The sequence below is a fragment of the Nanorana parkeri genome, unplaced genomic scaffold, assembly GCF_000935625.1.
Source record: "Nanorana parkeri isolate BGI_ZX_2015 unplaced genomic scaffold, ASM93562v1 scaffold548, whole genome shotgun sequence".
NCBI classification, from domain to species: domain Eukaryota; kingdom Metazoa; phylum Chordata; class Amphibia; order Anura; family Dicroglossidae; genus Nanorana; species Nanorana parkeri.
In genome coordinates, this window is record NW_017306816.1 from 500,408 (window position 1) to 516,937 (window position 16,530).

General features: G+C 45.5%; 2 protein-coding genes across 2 annotated transcripts in view; one reads left to right on the top strand and one right to left on the bottom strand.

The window, feature by feature from the left end:
• Positions 1-12,004, top strand: part of SYDE2 (synapse defective Rho GTPase homolog 2) — a 53,696-nt gene extending 41,692 nt beyond the window's left edge. The window contains exons 5-7 of the mRNA XM_018561874.1: positions 4,865-5,046; positions 5,560-5,791; positions 11,233-12,004. Coding sequence (XP_018417376.1) covers positions 4,865-5,046; positions 5,560-5,791; positions 11,233-11,696 — 878 coding nt within the window. The 3' untranslated portion in view covers positions 11,697-12,004. The remainder of the gene's footprint in view (positions 1-4,864; positions 5,047-5,559; positions 5,792-11,232) is intronic.
• Positions 12,005-15,156: 3,152 nt separating this feature from the next.
• Positions 15,157-16,530, bottom strand: part of WDR63 (WD repeat domain 63) — a 66,571-nt gene continuing 65,197 nt past the window's right edge. Inside the window, exons 27-28 of the mRNA XM_018561846.1 lie at positions 15,582-15,729; positions 15,157-15,361 (exon numbers count right to left, since the gene is read on the bottom strand). Of these exons, the coding sequence (XP_018417348.1) occupies positions 15,157-15,361; positions 15,582-15,729 (353 nt within the window). The remainder of the gene's footprint in view (positions 15,362-15,581; positions 15,730-16,530) is intronic.

Genomic DNA, 16,530 nt, shown 5'->3' on the forward strand with positions numbered 1-16,530 from the left:
GGGGGGGGCTGTGGTGGTGTTTTTTTTTTTTTTTTTTTTTTTTTTTTTAGAACCTAGACACAAACAAGCACTAAATAAATAAAGCAATTCCCGGAGATTTTCTTTAAAGAATACCTTGCCATGCAGGTCTTTGTATAGGCATTTTCTATTATGAGGTGACAACATTATCTGAGCTGTACTGTTATGTTGTCACCCTATCACATGAGCCACTGATGAAGACTCAAAATAGCTGTGCCTATACACATTGCGTTGTCACTAGCGGGAAGCTGGTCCAAAGCAATGATCTGAAGCCGCGCTGGAGCGAGTACATGTAGAAAGTGGCTGGAGGAGACGAGCAGCACTCAGATTTAAATTAAATGAAAATAGTATTTATAAATGTCAGTTATTTATAATGAACACTTGTGTAGTAAAATAAATGTCATCCGGTTACGGTTTAAATCTAGTTTTAAAGGGAATTTTCAAGCGAAAAAATTATATTTAGAGAATAACAGCTGGACTACAGAACATCTTCCCCTTATCTAGTGGAGTTGGAGTTGGCGAGGTGTTCTGTAATCCAGCAGGGTAGAACTCATGCAGTATTGACACCTCTGCTGGGTATTTTAGTGCAGTAGAGGCCGTGTTGTCAGCTTGATACATGACGTTAGGAGCTCATTGGAGTTCTGGCACAATTGGCACATATATTTCTATACTTGCAATGTTTTAAAAGAAACATAACACGGCAAATGTGCAGGACAGTCAGAGACGTATCCCATATGGTGTGCTATCCCTTTCATCTCCAACTGGTAGGCCGTAGTCACCACAACTCCCAGTACAGTCCAACAGCTGTGCCCATTACAAAGCCAAGCGAAGGTGTCACCTTTGCACTGTAAAGCCTTCATAGTGTACAATGAATATATAACAAGGAAGATTCCAGCCAAAAGAGTGCCGCGAGGTCCTTCTGGACTTGAGGCACAATCTGCTGCACATTTGCGAAGCAATCCGCCAAGTGATTTTAACCCCAATCCCATCAACCAATGTCCGTATTACTGAATAGTTAAAGGCCCATTTACACCAAACGTGTAGGTTTAGGAGGAGCTGATAATAAAATAGTTACAAGTGTGTAATGTTTTTATGAGTCGGTCTCCTGTCCCCCCCCCCATTGTAGAAGCTGGCTGCAAATGTATGGAATGATAGGGTCCTGAGGACCACATGGACAGCTTTCTTTTGAATACATTTGATTGTCGAATCTCTTTGTTGCACCTTATGGTGCGGTCAGTAATTAGATCTTTACAAATGTTTTGGACATGGTAATGAATGTGTGTAAAAGCCCCGTTCTATGCTCCCAGTTACCACACTGGCCTATTAAGATTTACCGAGTGTCCACTCTGGGGCTATAAAGCTTTACAAGGTGCCTGCTGTTGTCTATAAATGTTTACCAAGTATCTGATTTTAGACATGAACCTGCCCTGTGTGTCACCATCTTCTGGGAGTCTCGGAGTACCCTACAGTGTGTATATATGCACACACACATACACACACATACACACACATACACGCACATACACACACATACACACACACACACACACACACACACACACACACACACACACACACACTATCACACAAACACACACACACACACACACACACACACACACACTATATTGCCAAAAGTATTGGGAAACCTGCCTTTACACGCACATGAACTTTAATGGTATCCCAGTCTTGGTCCGTAGGGTTCAATATTGAGTTAGCCCACCCTTTGCCGCTACAACATCTTCAACTCTTCTGGGAAGGCGTCTACACGGTTTAGGAGTGTGTCTATGGGAATGTTGGACCATTTGTGGGTTCAGGTACTGATGTTGGAGGAGAAGGCCAGGCTCGCAGTCTCCGCTCTAATTCATCCCAAAGGTGTTCTATCGGGTTGAGGTCAGGACTCTGTGCAGACCAGTCAAGTTCCTCCACCCCAAACTCGCCTATCCATGTCTTTATGGACCTTGCTGTGTGCACTGGTGCACGCAAATGTTTGTAGAAGCATCTGCATGCCGAGGTGCTCGATTTTTGTGGCCATGGAGGTGATTGGAACACCTGAATCCATAGATTTGGAGGGGTGCCCCAATACTTTTGGCAATATAGTGTATAATATTATTATTATTATTTGTTTATAACGTGGCCCTCGTTGTGGTCAGTTGTGTTTTGTACTATTTTGTGATTTGTATGTTTTCTTTTCTTTCTTTTTGGAAACGATGTGTGTGCGGAATGTTCACATATTTTTGCCTAGTAAATCTTCCTGTTTGAAGCCTAAAGAGTAAGAAATGTGAAACATGCCTTTTAAATGAATCCAGCTCCTTACATCCAGCATTGCTCCCCTCCTTCTCCCATGGTTAGGTTGCAGTAGCGGCTGAAGATCTGATTCCTTATTTGGAGAGGTTAGCGGGGCCCCGAACAGTCTGATGCAGAGCAATCCGTCATCACAGGAGACAAGGGAGCCGAGGTTCCCCGGCTGATGCATGTTTCAGCGCAGCAGACAATCGCTAGGATAATACCAGCGCAGACTGCATGGGGAGGTCAAGCACGGCCTCGGTGTTGTCTTGAGTTCTTTACTCGTGTCACAACATGACATGTGGAAGACTTTTTCGCCATCACATACTTGTGTAAAATACTCCGGGGAGTTGTGAGCCATTTGCGTGACAGTGGCAACATATTGCGGTCGATCGAGGAATTCCGCTTTCAAAACAAAACTGACCTATGGATTCTACCCTTCGTTTTGGCTTCTCAGGTTACTACATATTATGTTCTCGCTCAGCTACCCATGGGATTTAATGGGAACTTTAGACGTTGTTTTCTTAATTGTACATGTTAAAGTGACAGTAAATGCAGATGTTAAATCCTAAATATGCATTCAAGTACCCCAACTATTAACAATATTGTACCTTATTAGTGTATCACTCGGCTGCATGTCCTCCAATCATCTCTGAATTGATGCTGACACTGTCCTTCCTACTGGAGGGTGGCTACTTCTGTTCCCCATGGTCCCTGGGGTTGTGTGTTGTAAAGTAGTCACCGCTCCAAGCTCGCTCCCTTGATGAATTACAATCTCATGTTTAGTGTACTCATTTGTATGGAGATTGTAGTCCATCACAGGTGGGAGCATGGAGCGGTGACTACAATGGTACCTCGGTTCACAAACTTAATTCGTTCCACAAATCTGGTTGCGAACTGAGTTGGTCGCAAACCGAATCAGATTTCCCCATAAGGTGGGCAAGTGTGCACAGGTCTGTCTGCAACCGTGATCTCGACTAGAGGTGTTGGAGCGGGGAAGATGGCCGTGGTCGTCACCCTGTTTGGCGAACGGAAGCAAAATTTTGCCGAACTTCCTGTTCACTAACCAAATTGTGCAAGAACAGAAGCGTTTGTGAACCGAGGTATTACTGCACTTTACAACACACACGGGGACCATGGGGAACAAAAGTAGCCCCCCTCCAGAAGAAGGACAGTGTCAGCACCGATTCAGAGATGATTTGAGGATCTACAGCCGAGTGACACACAAGATACATTATTGTTATTAGTTAAGGCATTTTAATGTATATTTAGGATTTAACACCTGCATTTAGTGTCGCTTTAAAGTGATCAGCTTATTGTATATAATCTTAATGATATGTGTAAAAGAGGAATTAAACTGAAAGCTGTGCCAAACCCTGCCCCACATAACAACTAGTCACTAGTGTTGCCTGTGGTCTCCCTGCAGCTGATTTTCCCTTGTTCCCTTGTCTTGTTCTGTACTGTGTCTCTTTGTGGAGGATGCCATCTTGGTAGAGGCAGGGCTTCTCTATGCCAGAGCCTCCAGCAAGGAGAACAGTGAGCTGCAAAGTAAACTAATGGTGGCCCTAGATGTATTTCGTCGAAATTTGCACAGTGGGAGCCGCTGTCTGCACCCATTCGGCCGGGATTCCTCAATCAGCTGATCGAAGAAGCCCCATAGGAAATCTTCAAACGAACACAGCCGGCAGCCAGTGAGCCGCCAACTCTGTTCGGGTATTCTGAATGAACAGAGGAAACAGCGGGGGATTCGTCCATGAACACCCCTAAGCATTGAAGGGGAAATCTGTTCTATTTTTTGTGAATGAAAGAAAATAGAACCCTGTAAAGCTCCAGTAGTGAGATATCATCTGTGACTGACTCTGCCGCTATGCCGATGTCATACACTGGACTGACTATAGCGTGGAATACATTCATTGTAAAGTCACAGCATGAAAGTGATGTCATTACAGCCTTGTGGGAAGAGGCGAGACGCACGCTACTACAAGATAAGTTTATGGTTGGGGTCTCTAAGAAATACAAGTGTGTTTTTGTGATCCAAGTCACCGGTGCCCACTGAAAACTGAAATGTCTGTTCTGGATAAAGTGGGTTTTACACAACCCAGTACTTAATCCGATATTTCCGATATTCATTTGTTATCTCTCCTCCTTGGGTAAGCTTTGGGTTTGTTCCTTTCTCTGTGGGACCTCACAGACTGTTCTCATGAAATACCGCCTAACAGCAGACTGTAATTTTGGCTTGCAGGATTTGTACTTTGAACGGCCTGACATGACCTCAGCTAGAGCCCGTCTAATTTACGGAGTGGATAATAATGTCTTTCAGGGAGAAATTGTTTATTTTTTGGCTCTTTTGAGCCATAGATTCTCAAAAGTACAGCTCCTGGTTTATGTGGTGTAGATGTTGGTAAGTGAATCTGCCGCTGGCATCTAAGCGGGCTGTCAGTTTTGAGTGGAGAATTTAGCGATCGGTGTTCTGTGTACGTGTGTAGCATTCTTACAAGTGAATCCACCCATAGTTATATCTATTACGGATATTCAGGAGTTTGACGCTTTTATTTTGTAGGTGTATTAAAGGATTACCTGAGAGAGCTCCCGTCTCCGCTGATCACAATGCAGCTGTATGAAGCTGTTCTACATGCCATGACCGAGAAACCGCTCAAGATGTCTGGGAACGGCTGCGAGAACGACCTGCGGGACTCTGAGCACACGGTGGAGCTCCTGAACTGGCTGCCCGATGTGGAAAGAGTGAGTGTTTGTTTATATCACCGTAGTGTATTGAACACTATACAAACATTCCAACTGGGAAGCATAGAAAACCTAATTATAAAATGTTCTAACATCTAGAGCAGTGGTTCTCAACCCGTGTAACCTCTGGGCCCACATTTGTCCTTGGTCATTAAGTTGCGCCCCAAGTCGCACTGCAATGGAATGCACGGTATTGCGTGTTCCTGTGCGGGCGATTGAACTGTGGGCGGGAGGTGTGTTTGGGGTGCCATTCAAATTAATGGCAACACAATGCTCCTCTCGCACCACTTAGTTCCCAACTTCTCCCACCCCATACACAGTACAACCGGCCTGTCTTTATAATGGGTGGTCGATTAGCCAATGGGGAAGCACACGGAGCATTGCCATTTAGTTACCTTTTGGTCACTTGCTGTGGTTCTGTAAGCATCCTATTGCTTTCCTTAGCCATGTACGTTCACAGTATATCCTTAAAAATACATAGGGCCGCTCTCATCATTGTATTTTGTCTTCCAGGCGACCTTGAAGATGCTGCTGGATCACTTGAAGCTGGTTGCCTCTTATCACGAAGTGAACAAGATGACCTGCCAGAACCTGGCCGTCTGCTTCGGACCGGTCCTCCTGAGTCAGAGACAGGAAACGTCCAATCACAATAATCGTGTCTTCATTGACTCGGAAGAGCTTGCCAGTGCCTTAGATTTTAAGAAACACATTGAAGTTCTTCATTACTTACTGCAGTTATGGCCAGGTATGCCTTGGGCCTCACCACCAACACAGTTCTTTTTTTGTTCTCTTTGCTTACAGAATTGCTATGATATGATATATTTTTTGGAAGCTGTCTAGTCGCCTAATCCGTATCTGAAGGCATCAATCTATGTCATCTGTTTTTGAGGAGACCACAGATATGTCCTTCTAGCTTTGTACATGCCTCACAGAAAATGTCCAGCTCCTCTAAGTATAGAGATGTATTATTCAAGGTATGATCATAAAAAGTAAATACATGGATGTGAGGGAATAAAGCAGTGTGTGCTGTTTGCCATAGGCAGATGACACAGCGGAGGTAATTTTGCAGCCATGACGCAGGTAACTGGTCTGGAATCTGAGGTCGGTGGCATATCCGTGTGCAGTGTGCATGGCGTTACAGGCAGAGCATGTCTTATTTTCTTATTTGGCTCTGCTCAATGTCTACCTAACTGCAGCGGATGCTTCTCTCCATGAGGATGTGAAGGAATATGCCTCATCCGGGTCTCAGTTGGAAAGAGTTTTCTTGCTGCCTGTAACAATGGATTACATTTTTTTTCTGTTTGTCTTCTAACCTTGTAACTAAAGGATCCATCATGTGTACTGCAGCTTTTGATCTTCTGTCTAATGCTTCTGTCCAGCGGTAGGCCTAGTGCAGTTCATTCAGCACATCATTATGGGGCAGTGTAGTTGGCTGCAGAGCTAAAGTGCCATTAGATACTCACTTTAAAGAGAAATTGAACTCTGGAAGCTATGCCCAGATAAGGCAGACAGAAGGCGAATGACTAGTCTCCTGTATTGCCTATGGTCTCCCTGTCTTTCCCTTATTACTGACTTACCATGCCTTGTTCTGCATAGTGCCTGGTGGTGGCCATCTTGGTAAAGGCAGGGTTTAGATTGCTCATGTTGGATCCTCCAGACAAGAGAACCATGAGCAGCACAGTAGTGACGTCACCAAAGCTCCTGAGACCAGCAGTCAGAGGCAGCAGTACCTTAGATCTTACACTGCAGGTATACAGCTATGGGGGGTATAGGCTCAGAGGTCCCCACGCACCCTCACGTACAAGGACGTGCACTGCTATTTTTCAAGAGGAATTCCAGACAAACGTTTTTGTTAAAATTAAGATTTCTAAATGTTCCCTATAAAACAATATTTACTTTTTTAAGTTTAGAACTACTTGAAGGCCAACTGGTAGCCTCTGGATGGAATAGTCGGGGTCATTCATTCAAATCTGCTTCTGTTCTATGACACTTCTCTTAGCGGAGCAGAGATGGAACATTTGATGACACTTGGCTGATGTTTTGGAGTCTTTCCCGTCCCCTTCCTCCTAAGCCTACTACCTTCTATCCCACTATGTTGCAGATGACGCAAAAACTTCCCTGCCAGTACACGCATATGGAGAAACATATAAATGGGAGGCAGAGGTCCCACATGTGTTAGAGCGTGTGTGAGCTTTTTTTTGGTTAACGTGTGAAGCTTTAATCTGCATATGCTTGTTTCAGATGCATTTGTGTTGTGCCCCCCGGTAGTGTAATAAATACCAGCTATATAAGTTCATTAACGCTCTACAGTTAACACTATTAATATGAACTAAACAAGAGCAAAAATATAAAGTGCACCTGTAGCCTTGGAGAAAATGATATGCTGCTGAAATGAAAAAAAAACAAAATTTGTTTCTTGAAAGGTTTTGGGTTATTTTCGATGGCGTATGATAAACCCAGTTATAGGAGACGTGTGCCGTACAAAGAAAATACTAAAGCTGCTGCAAAATCATATTCAAATGACTGCACAACATAGGAGAACAGTTGGGGTTGGGGAGAGGATGTTATCACTCCATAACAGGAAGTGCGTGAACAAGGACCTTCATGGCAGGATCACCAGGTTTTTTTTTTGTTTTTTTTTAAATGAGCATATATAATCGTCACATAAGCCAATTTGTAATTGTAATGTTCTTAAAAATTAGTTTTCCATTTAAAACTAGCTGCTGTAATGTTTTGAATCTGTCAAAAGAAAAATCAATGGAATATGGCGAACTGGAGGTGCTCTGTACACAGTTGGTGTACAGAATGCCCCCAGAAATGTCACTTCCTGCTTCTGTGATTGGCTTACTGATTTTTCCCTGAAGTCTACACTAAAATACAAGAGCAAACACTTCCCGGCCAGCCGGCAAAAAAAAAACCCCCCACTGTATACCTATTGGAGTTTTAGTTGCACAAGGTTTGAAAAATATGAAGCCACACTGTCTCGTCAAGGCCCCTCTGTAGCGCGGTCCTAACACTAATCTATGAGAGCCTCCATTTTGGAGCATATGTAGCAAATGATGAATTGGGTGCAGGTTTGCCATGAGGTAGCCCAACCTACAAGTATAATTTTTGGCATCCCATGCAATAGGAATTTCATTTTTGGGTGAGATCGTCCCTAAGGGTTAATTAATACTAATGGGATGCAAGCACTGCACCTTTCCTCATTACAACACAGAAAGTCCACCAGCCGCTTCTAATGAACTCAGACCCTTCCGTTCAGGAATCGGTTTGGAAAGGACACGCTGCAACAAACAGCTTATTTCTTCAGAACAGAAACAGGTAGGAAACGGCAACAAAGCTTCCTAAAATCCTCGCAATGTACACGGATCGCCCACAGAGGATTGATTGTTTGTTTTTCTAAACAGAAGTGGAATGACGCTTTATTGAAAGCTGCAGATTTTAAATGACTGAAAACTACTTTTGAATTACATTACTTTGCTCACGTAAGTAGAGAAGCCCCAGGGCCTGTTCACACGACGTCCGTTTTCTGTGCTGACCAGATCCGTACGCTCCTGCACTAAAAATGCATCCCAATGTATCCCTATGTGTTTTATGGGCTACAGTTCTCACGTGCGCAGTCCGTTCAGTTTACGACAGAAAGAATACTGCAGGTCACATTTTGTACGGTCAGGAAACGGTCCGGAAACGCATCGAAAGCGCACTGCACTGCAGCTAACATACTGACAGCCCCACTCCAGCAAAAAAAAAAAAAATGTTTCTTTTTTTACTGGAACGCATCAAAAACGCGGCAAAACACATAGCACCGCGTCTGCAGATCCGCACCTGATCAGGACCTGAAACTCATGTGAACAGGCCCTCAAACACGACAGTTTTAAGGTTTACTGAAACTATCGTTGTAAAAGTGAAGTATTGCATTCTACTTAACAGCATTGTGTTTATTGATGCAGAACAGGTGCACTTTGGTTGCCACTAAGTAATAACCATTCAGAATGTTTCATTTCTGCATATATGGGAAAAAGAAACCTTGTCTTCATGCATGACTGTGCTTGCTTTGCAAAGAATGAACCGATATTTCAGTTCTGGGTGGGTATTGGTGGGATGAATCACTGCCTGGCTGTTTCTATCCATTTTGCACTCCAGCGCTGACTTGTGTCTGCTGCTGTTCTTGGCTCTTAAAAGAGAACTATAGCCAAACCTTTTTTTGTTGCTTTAGTTCCCTTTTTGGGTCACAGGAGTACATTTACTAATGTACTCCTGTGACCCAAAGTCAGCATATTGTGGGCTACTGTCCTCTATATGCTAACAGCACTGCAGCGGGGAAGGATCCCAACACTGTTGTCGGGATCCACCCCACTACCTTATTGACAGCTGGCTCTCTCTGTCTCTATGGAGCCAGAGCCAACTGTGCCCGCACCCTCCCAAGTCTGTCCCTCCAATAAGCCCTGGAGGAACAGAGAGAGGGGTGGGGGGAATCCCCCCTGTCAGTCACCGTTTCCACAGAAGCCGAGTGATCAGTGGTTTGTGATCACTCAGTGTTCTATCGAAAGGTCAGAATTGTCGGGTTCTCCGACTGGTGACGTCAAATCTGGTGACTGCCAGTAGGAGAGCTACACCAGATGGAGCTAGTGCGCATGCCCATGGAATCCTTATCGAAATCTCTAACAGAAAAAGAACACAGCGCTCTCTTAGGAATGTGGGGTCTGTGTGGGTGCAAATGATCTGGATTGCTGCTCTAAGAACAGGGGGAGAAACCTGTGGACTGAGAAAAAGGAGGGGGAAAATTAGAGCGCAAATCCCGGGAATGTGGGGGGTATAGGGACAACCAGTGTCTGTATGTGGCGGGTGGAAAAACGAAATTTAAAATTAATAAAATCACAAAAGGTGAAGGACTTAATTGTGAAGCCGAGGTAGGTCCTGTCATGGAGGGCCCTTTTGGAGTGTGGGCAGTGCGAGATGTACTCGGTGTCTCCCAGCAAGTGGAGGGATGGATGAAGGAGGAATCAATGTGGACTGAATGCTGTATGTGCCCGGGAACTGGTGTGGGCTCACCCTCTCACTCAAGCTTGAAAAAGAGGAACACCTCGAAACGCGTCGCTCCTTTACCACTGTTCCGTGCACGTCCTCTCCCAGCCCTCGGTCCCTTTCACTCCGTCACGTCCTAAGAACACTGCCATCAAGACCATAGGCAGCTCTTTCACCAGTTCCCGGGCACATACAGCATTCAGTCCACATTGATTCCTCCTTCATCCATCCCTCCACTTGCTGGGAGACACCGAGTACATCTCGCACTGCCCACACTCCAAAAGGGCCCTCCATGACAGGACCTCGGCTTCACAAGTAAGTCCTTCACCTTTTGTGATTTTATTAATTTTAAATTTTGTTTTTCCACCCGCCACATACAGACACTGGTTGTCCCTATACCCCCCACATTCCCAGGATTTGCGCTCTAATTTTCCCCCTCCTTTTTTTCGAAATCTCTAACTGTTGCCACTGCGCCTGCGCAGCGACATCGAATTCTATAACCACACTCGGCACTGCTAAGAAGCTATCGGCTTCTTATATAATGTAGGACAAATATAACTTTGTACCTGGTTATAGAATTCGATGAGCCAATTGCCACAGTTGCAACTGCGCCTGCGCGGCTATCGCCTCCTATAACCTACGACAAATATAACGTTGTACTAGGTTATAGAATCCATGGGAGCCGATGGCCGCGCAGTGGCAATAGTTAGAGAATTCGGCAACAATTCCATGGGCATGCGCACTCGCTCCATCTGGCGTAGATCTCCTACTGGCAGTCACCGGATGTGACGTCACTAGTTGGAGAGCTTGACAAGTCGGAGTTTTTGATAGAACACCGGCATGTGGCAGGTGCAGTGTCACACATCAGCTCAAACTATTGGGAAGAGTACATATTCCTCTCCCAATACTTTGCCTTTAAACTTCAACCCCCATCCAATGCAACTCACCATGGAGTCTCTGTTCTCTTCCACTGATGGATAATCCAAGTGATTTAAGAAAATGGCAGATGATTCAGACCACCAGACTCTACCCAGAGCTAAAAAAAAAATCAGTTTAGGGAGGACTTGCCCTCTAAGCTGCTCAGTTAGCGTATATGGTGAGACTTTGTTCTGATTCAGTTTTAAGCATTACACACAATGTATGTTTTGCGTTCTCTTACAGTAAAAAGCGAATCTCCCAAAGACCCCACACCAAACAATGTTCAAGCGGAGCCCCAGCCGTGCCTGCGAAGGAAGAAGTCACGGCCACAGATGCTTAATTTAAACAGCTCGGACGCCTGTAGAGTCCTAAGGCCAAGGGCGGCCCGTCTGGACAGCCCCTCCAGCAATCGCTACGCAGGAGACTGGAGCAGCTGCCAGGGAAGTTACTTAATGGTCCCCAAAGAGGAAGGCGATTATGCGGACGTCCCGTTGGAAATCCCTCAACCCCTGGACACCTGTGTCCGGACAGAAGAGTTAACTCAGCACGCCACAGCCAAAGAAGTATCAGTGGACTCGGCCGTAAGTGCAGGAGGCGTGTGTGAGGAGCCGGACGTTAACCTCCAGGACCTGCAGGAGAGTATAGACACCCTGCTAGGAAACCTGGAGAGAGAGCTGAGCAAGAATCGGCTGAATGTCACCTTCTAATCCTCTCTGCTCACCGTTCCGCTATTATCTCTTCTCATTAGAAGAATGGTCCTCTTATAACCCCATGAGGGTCAATGCCTGTACAGCATTGTGCTGCGATGGCATTTCAGAACTAATTCTGTCTTCATGCTTCCTGTCATGTGCACGGCAGGATTTCCAGGAAATAATTCTATGGTACGTATCCTCTTAGAGGAAAATATTGGCTGCCGGCTCAGTGATGACCACATCGCGGTTTGTTGGGTTATTTAAATGTCCCTCCGCTGTCAGGTCTGACACATGCTGCCGCGGCTGCTGGTCTGTCAGCGAAATGGGAAAATTATGACTTCTATCTCATAATAAACCTTTCTAACACTAAGCGCAGATCTAATGGGACCTGTTTGCAGCAGTACTAGTGTCGCTGTTTATGTTCTGCTGCATCGATAAAGTTTTATGACACTTCCATTATGGAAGAAAAACAAGAAAAGTTCAAGTGCCTGTTTATACCTTAAATTAAGAAATAAATGTATCCCTGAATAAAATGTACTTTAGGGAGCATAGAGAAGAACTCTGGTTTAAAATAAGGAGCCTCCTCTTTTCCGTGTATTAGCAGCAGCTTCTATGTAGTCCAAGACCTGAAAGCCAGCCGTGTATGTTCCGCCCACAAGGCCTGATTCCCACCGCATAGTCGGGCTGTACAGATCCGTGCGGCTTGCATGGCCGTATCGGGCCATTCCCGGGAGGTACGTGTGATAGCGTGCAGCAGCCTGTTCTTCCCTATGGGAGGACGCGGCTGTACACACACCCGAACTGCACTTCCGTGTGGGTGTCTGTACTCGGATGCGAATGGATCCTGTCTGCGTCCCGCTCGGATCTGCAGTTCGGGTGTGCGGATGACAGCGTACTCCCATAGGGAAGAAAAGGATGCTGCGTGCAATTGAATGGCCCGATACGGGTGTGCATGCGGCGCGGATCTGTACTGTGTGAATGAGGCCTTATATAATGCTGACTGATACCACAGCAAAGTATTACAGAATGGTGCCATAGCTCTTAATACATAATTGGGTCACAGACTGGGGTTATGTATTGTGGTCAAGTTAAGGTGACACTAAACTCAGGAGGTAAATCTTAAAAATACATTCAAGTACCTTAACTATTACCAACAATGTATCTTATTTGTGTATCACTCGGCTGTAGATCCTCAAATCATCTCTGAATTGGTGCTGACACTGTCCTTCCTTCTGGAGGGTGACTACTTTGGTTCCCCATGGTCCCTGTGTGTGTTGTAAAGTAGTCACCGCTGCAAGATCACTCATGTGATGGACTACAATTTCATGTTTAGTTAGCTAATTTGTACTTAGATTGTAGTCACTCCAGGCTTGCTCCCATGATGAGATTGTAGTCCATCACAGGAGTGAGCTTCGAGCGGTGACTACTCTACAAGTTGTTAATAGTTGGGGTCCTTGAATGCATTTTTTAAGATTTAACTCCAGAGTTTAGTGTCACTTTAAAGCTGAACACAACACGGCCCTGTTTGCCAGAACAGGAGAATAAAAGGAGACTGATGAGCTTCTCTCTCTCTCTGCTCTTTCCTCCCTCCCATTAGCATATCCCTAGCTAGGACATGAACACTATAACACAGCTGACTAGCTTCTTGTGCTGCTTTTTCCTATCCCGGTCTGAAGTGCTGCACATGGATTGCAAGAGGCTGACACCGAGTCAAACTCAGGCACTTGCACTGCTTGTATTTCCAAAAACACACGGAATAATGTCTTTCTATTCCAGACCTGCAATCGTTTGTATCTTTTATATCTGCCTGGAGTTCCATTGTATAATGACGGTTACCGCTGCCAGGGTTCTTCTTTAGGTTCCTTTTTTATCATTTGGGTAAGCTTTAAACACTACAAATTTACTTTAAAGTAGTAAGAGCCACAAATATACACACAAGACGCCAAGCTGTGATACTTTGTGTGCACGTGATCTCCAGTCTGAAAGGTATAGAACTCAGAACGAGATCAGATTCACACAGAATAGATATGAACGGTCTGGTATGTTCTATCCATGTTCTATCCATGTTCTCCCTAATAGAGTGCCCAGAGGACTTCCAGTGTAAGCCATCTCCGTTCTAGGTAAATGCCGATCTCCAGCTGGGTTCCAACTTCAAAATCCTATTGGGCATTGCAAGACTCTTCCTGCCACCGGCATGACTTCCAGAGGCAGATGCATGAGGGGATTTATAGTTGCACCACAGCTAGAAGGCTGAAGTTTGCCTGCCCCTGCCCTAAGGAATATTTCCCTTTCGGGTGAAGTGTTATATTTGAATCAGCCACCATCTTGGGTCTCGCGTGATCTCAGCACTGGAGTTCCCACCAGCTGCCATGGCGAGGTGATCTCACTCTGTCTTTTGGGTTTCCTATCAGGCGCCATTCACATATACCTTTTGCGTTTTCCGCGTGGAAGCCGGTGCAGGACAAAAACGCTAAAATTTTGTCATCCGCACGGGTGCCGCTAGTTTGCGGCTATTAAATAGCCGCAAACATGTAGAGTCTGCCGGATTATGACGCTTTTACTAATTTGGGGATCGCACGCTTTCATACCGCGCGGCCCCCACAAGTGGCTGAACCATGCACATTGAACGGCATTTTTTTCTCTGTTGAGAGCGGCTCCGCGTGTATCTATACAGCTGAATATGCGCGGACAGCCGCTCCAGTGTGAATGGAGCCTTAAAGGGAACATAGCAGAGGAATGGGTTTGCTCCGGTTGCTGACTTGTGTTGGAAGGTGCAGAGGTCTGTTATCCTTCTTTCACTGCTGAGTGAGTTGCTGAACCTGAACAAGTCGGCACCCTATGAAGACACTGTGACCTCCTGACCGCCATGTTGTTTTGGGTCAGTGACTCCCTAACGAGTGAAGCGAAGGTGCTGGAGCCTGTGCCTTTAAAACCTGGTCAGCAGAAGGAGTTTGGTTAGGGAACTGGAGTGGGGAGATCTTGGCAGAGCGGGTTTAGCCGCAAATGTTCACTTTAGTCCCTCCATACCCAGCACAACACACTGACATTTCCTTTACTCCCCATCTCTGTTTCCCTATGTGACAGCGCTGTCACATGCTCCTCCATACATAGAAGTATGGGGCTGAACTATATGTTGTTATGGGAGATGAAACCAATCAGAGAAATCCCTAGTAAGTACACCAGTGACAGAATTAGTGCGCCACACTAGTATGTCTGTGCCTTGGCCATCAGAATCATATCCGTGACACAATCAGGAGGTTGGGGGGGTTCACCACTGCTTAGAGCAGGAGTAAGCAAACTGCAGCCCTCCAGCTGAGGTGAGACTACAAATCCCATCATATATCTGCCTCTTCGTGTCATGCCTGTGGCTGTCAAGAGTTTTGCCGTGCCTAATGGGATTTGTAGTTGCACCACAGCCAGCCAGCCCAGAGTTTGCCTATTCTGGCTTATTTTCATGTCATAGCTGAAGTGTGTGTCACTTCATCTGTGTACACGTGACATGGAGCAGAGGTTTTGATGCGGGCCGCTGAGCATGGCGTGGTATGGACGCTTCTGACTGGTCAGGGCAGTTATATGCCTTTTGTAGGTGTGCCAGCATCAGGTGAACGCTCAATAACGGAGCCAACACGCCACCTGACTTGTGGTCATTGATTGTTGAGCGTAAGTCAGCGTGAGGAGATCTGCACCAGCAATGTCCAATTATATTATTGAAAGAATTGAGGAAAGAACCCAATAAAATGGCCAATAAAGAGGCCCTGTCACATAATAGCAAAGCACATACCTGGAAAGAAGAAGTCGAATACTTGCCTGTGACGTTAAACACTAATACAGAGAATTGGTCCCCCAAAGTCCGCTGGGAAATCATCCTCCAGGGTCTCCCACAGCTCTTAGAGGTCCCACCTGCTGATCTCCATGTCACCGCTGTCTCCTATAATGACGTGGAGGTCAGCAGGAGGAACCAGTGAGAGCTGTAGGTGGACCCCATAAGATTGACACTCCAGGAAGTGACGGTTCCCAGCGAACTTCAGCGGGAGGTTTATCAGGATTGCTGGAGGGCGATACCGGGTCACATTTAGGTACTGAACACCATGTGCATGAAATATATCCATGTATTGATGACAGAACTACGATTTGTCTTTTATATCTGCCCGGTGTTCAGCTTTAAGGCTGTCCTAGCGGATTGAGGTTGGACATTTGTGGCTCCATTTTGTGATACGGCAGCTCAAGGTTATTCTATGAATAGCGGGGTACAACCCCCTGATCCCCCCCTGCAGGCGCTGAGCTAATCTATAGTAATATGTTATATGCAATATTGTTGTACATAGAACCCTTCCATTACAGCAGCGCAATCCCTCGTCCTTCAAGGTACCTGCGATGGAATATATAGAAGTATATACAGAGAGAGAATCACTCGAAGTATTCATCGACAACATAACGCAAGTGGCTATTTAATACGAGTATATATATATGTGTAAATGTGTGTGTGTGTGTGTGTACATAGAAAGCTCGAAATATCTTGTATTGTTTTATAAATATTTTATATTGTGAATATTTGAAAGCTGCAATCCAATTCAGCTGACATGTTGGACTTTGCAGTGAATCCTTGAAGTGTCTGGCAGGTCCTTGTATTTCAGATTAAGACGGACTTGTCCCCTACGCATTGTTCTGTAGATGGATAGGTAGAACGCAGGCTGTGAATTCAGAGGGGAGGTGGTCGTGTTGTCACCAAGCAGGGCTGTCTCTAAGGTATTTGCAGCGTCCCGCTGAGCTCCTGGCAACCGGTGATATCAGTGAGCTGGGCAGGAAGCCACACAGAGCATCACAGGTTGCTGAGAGCTCTAAGCAACCT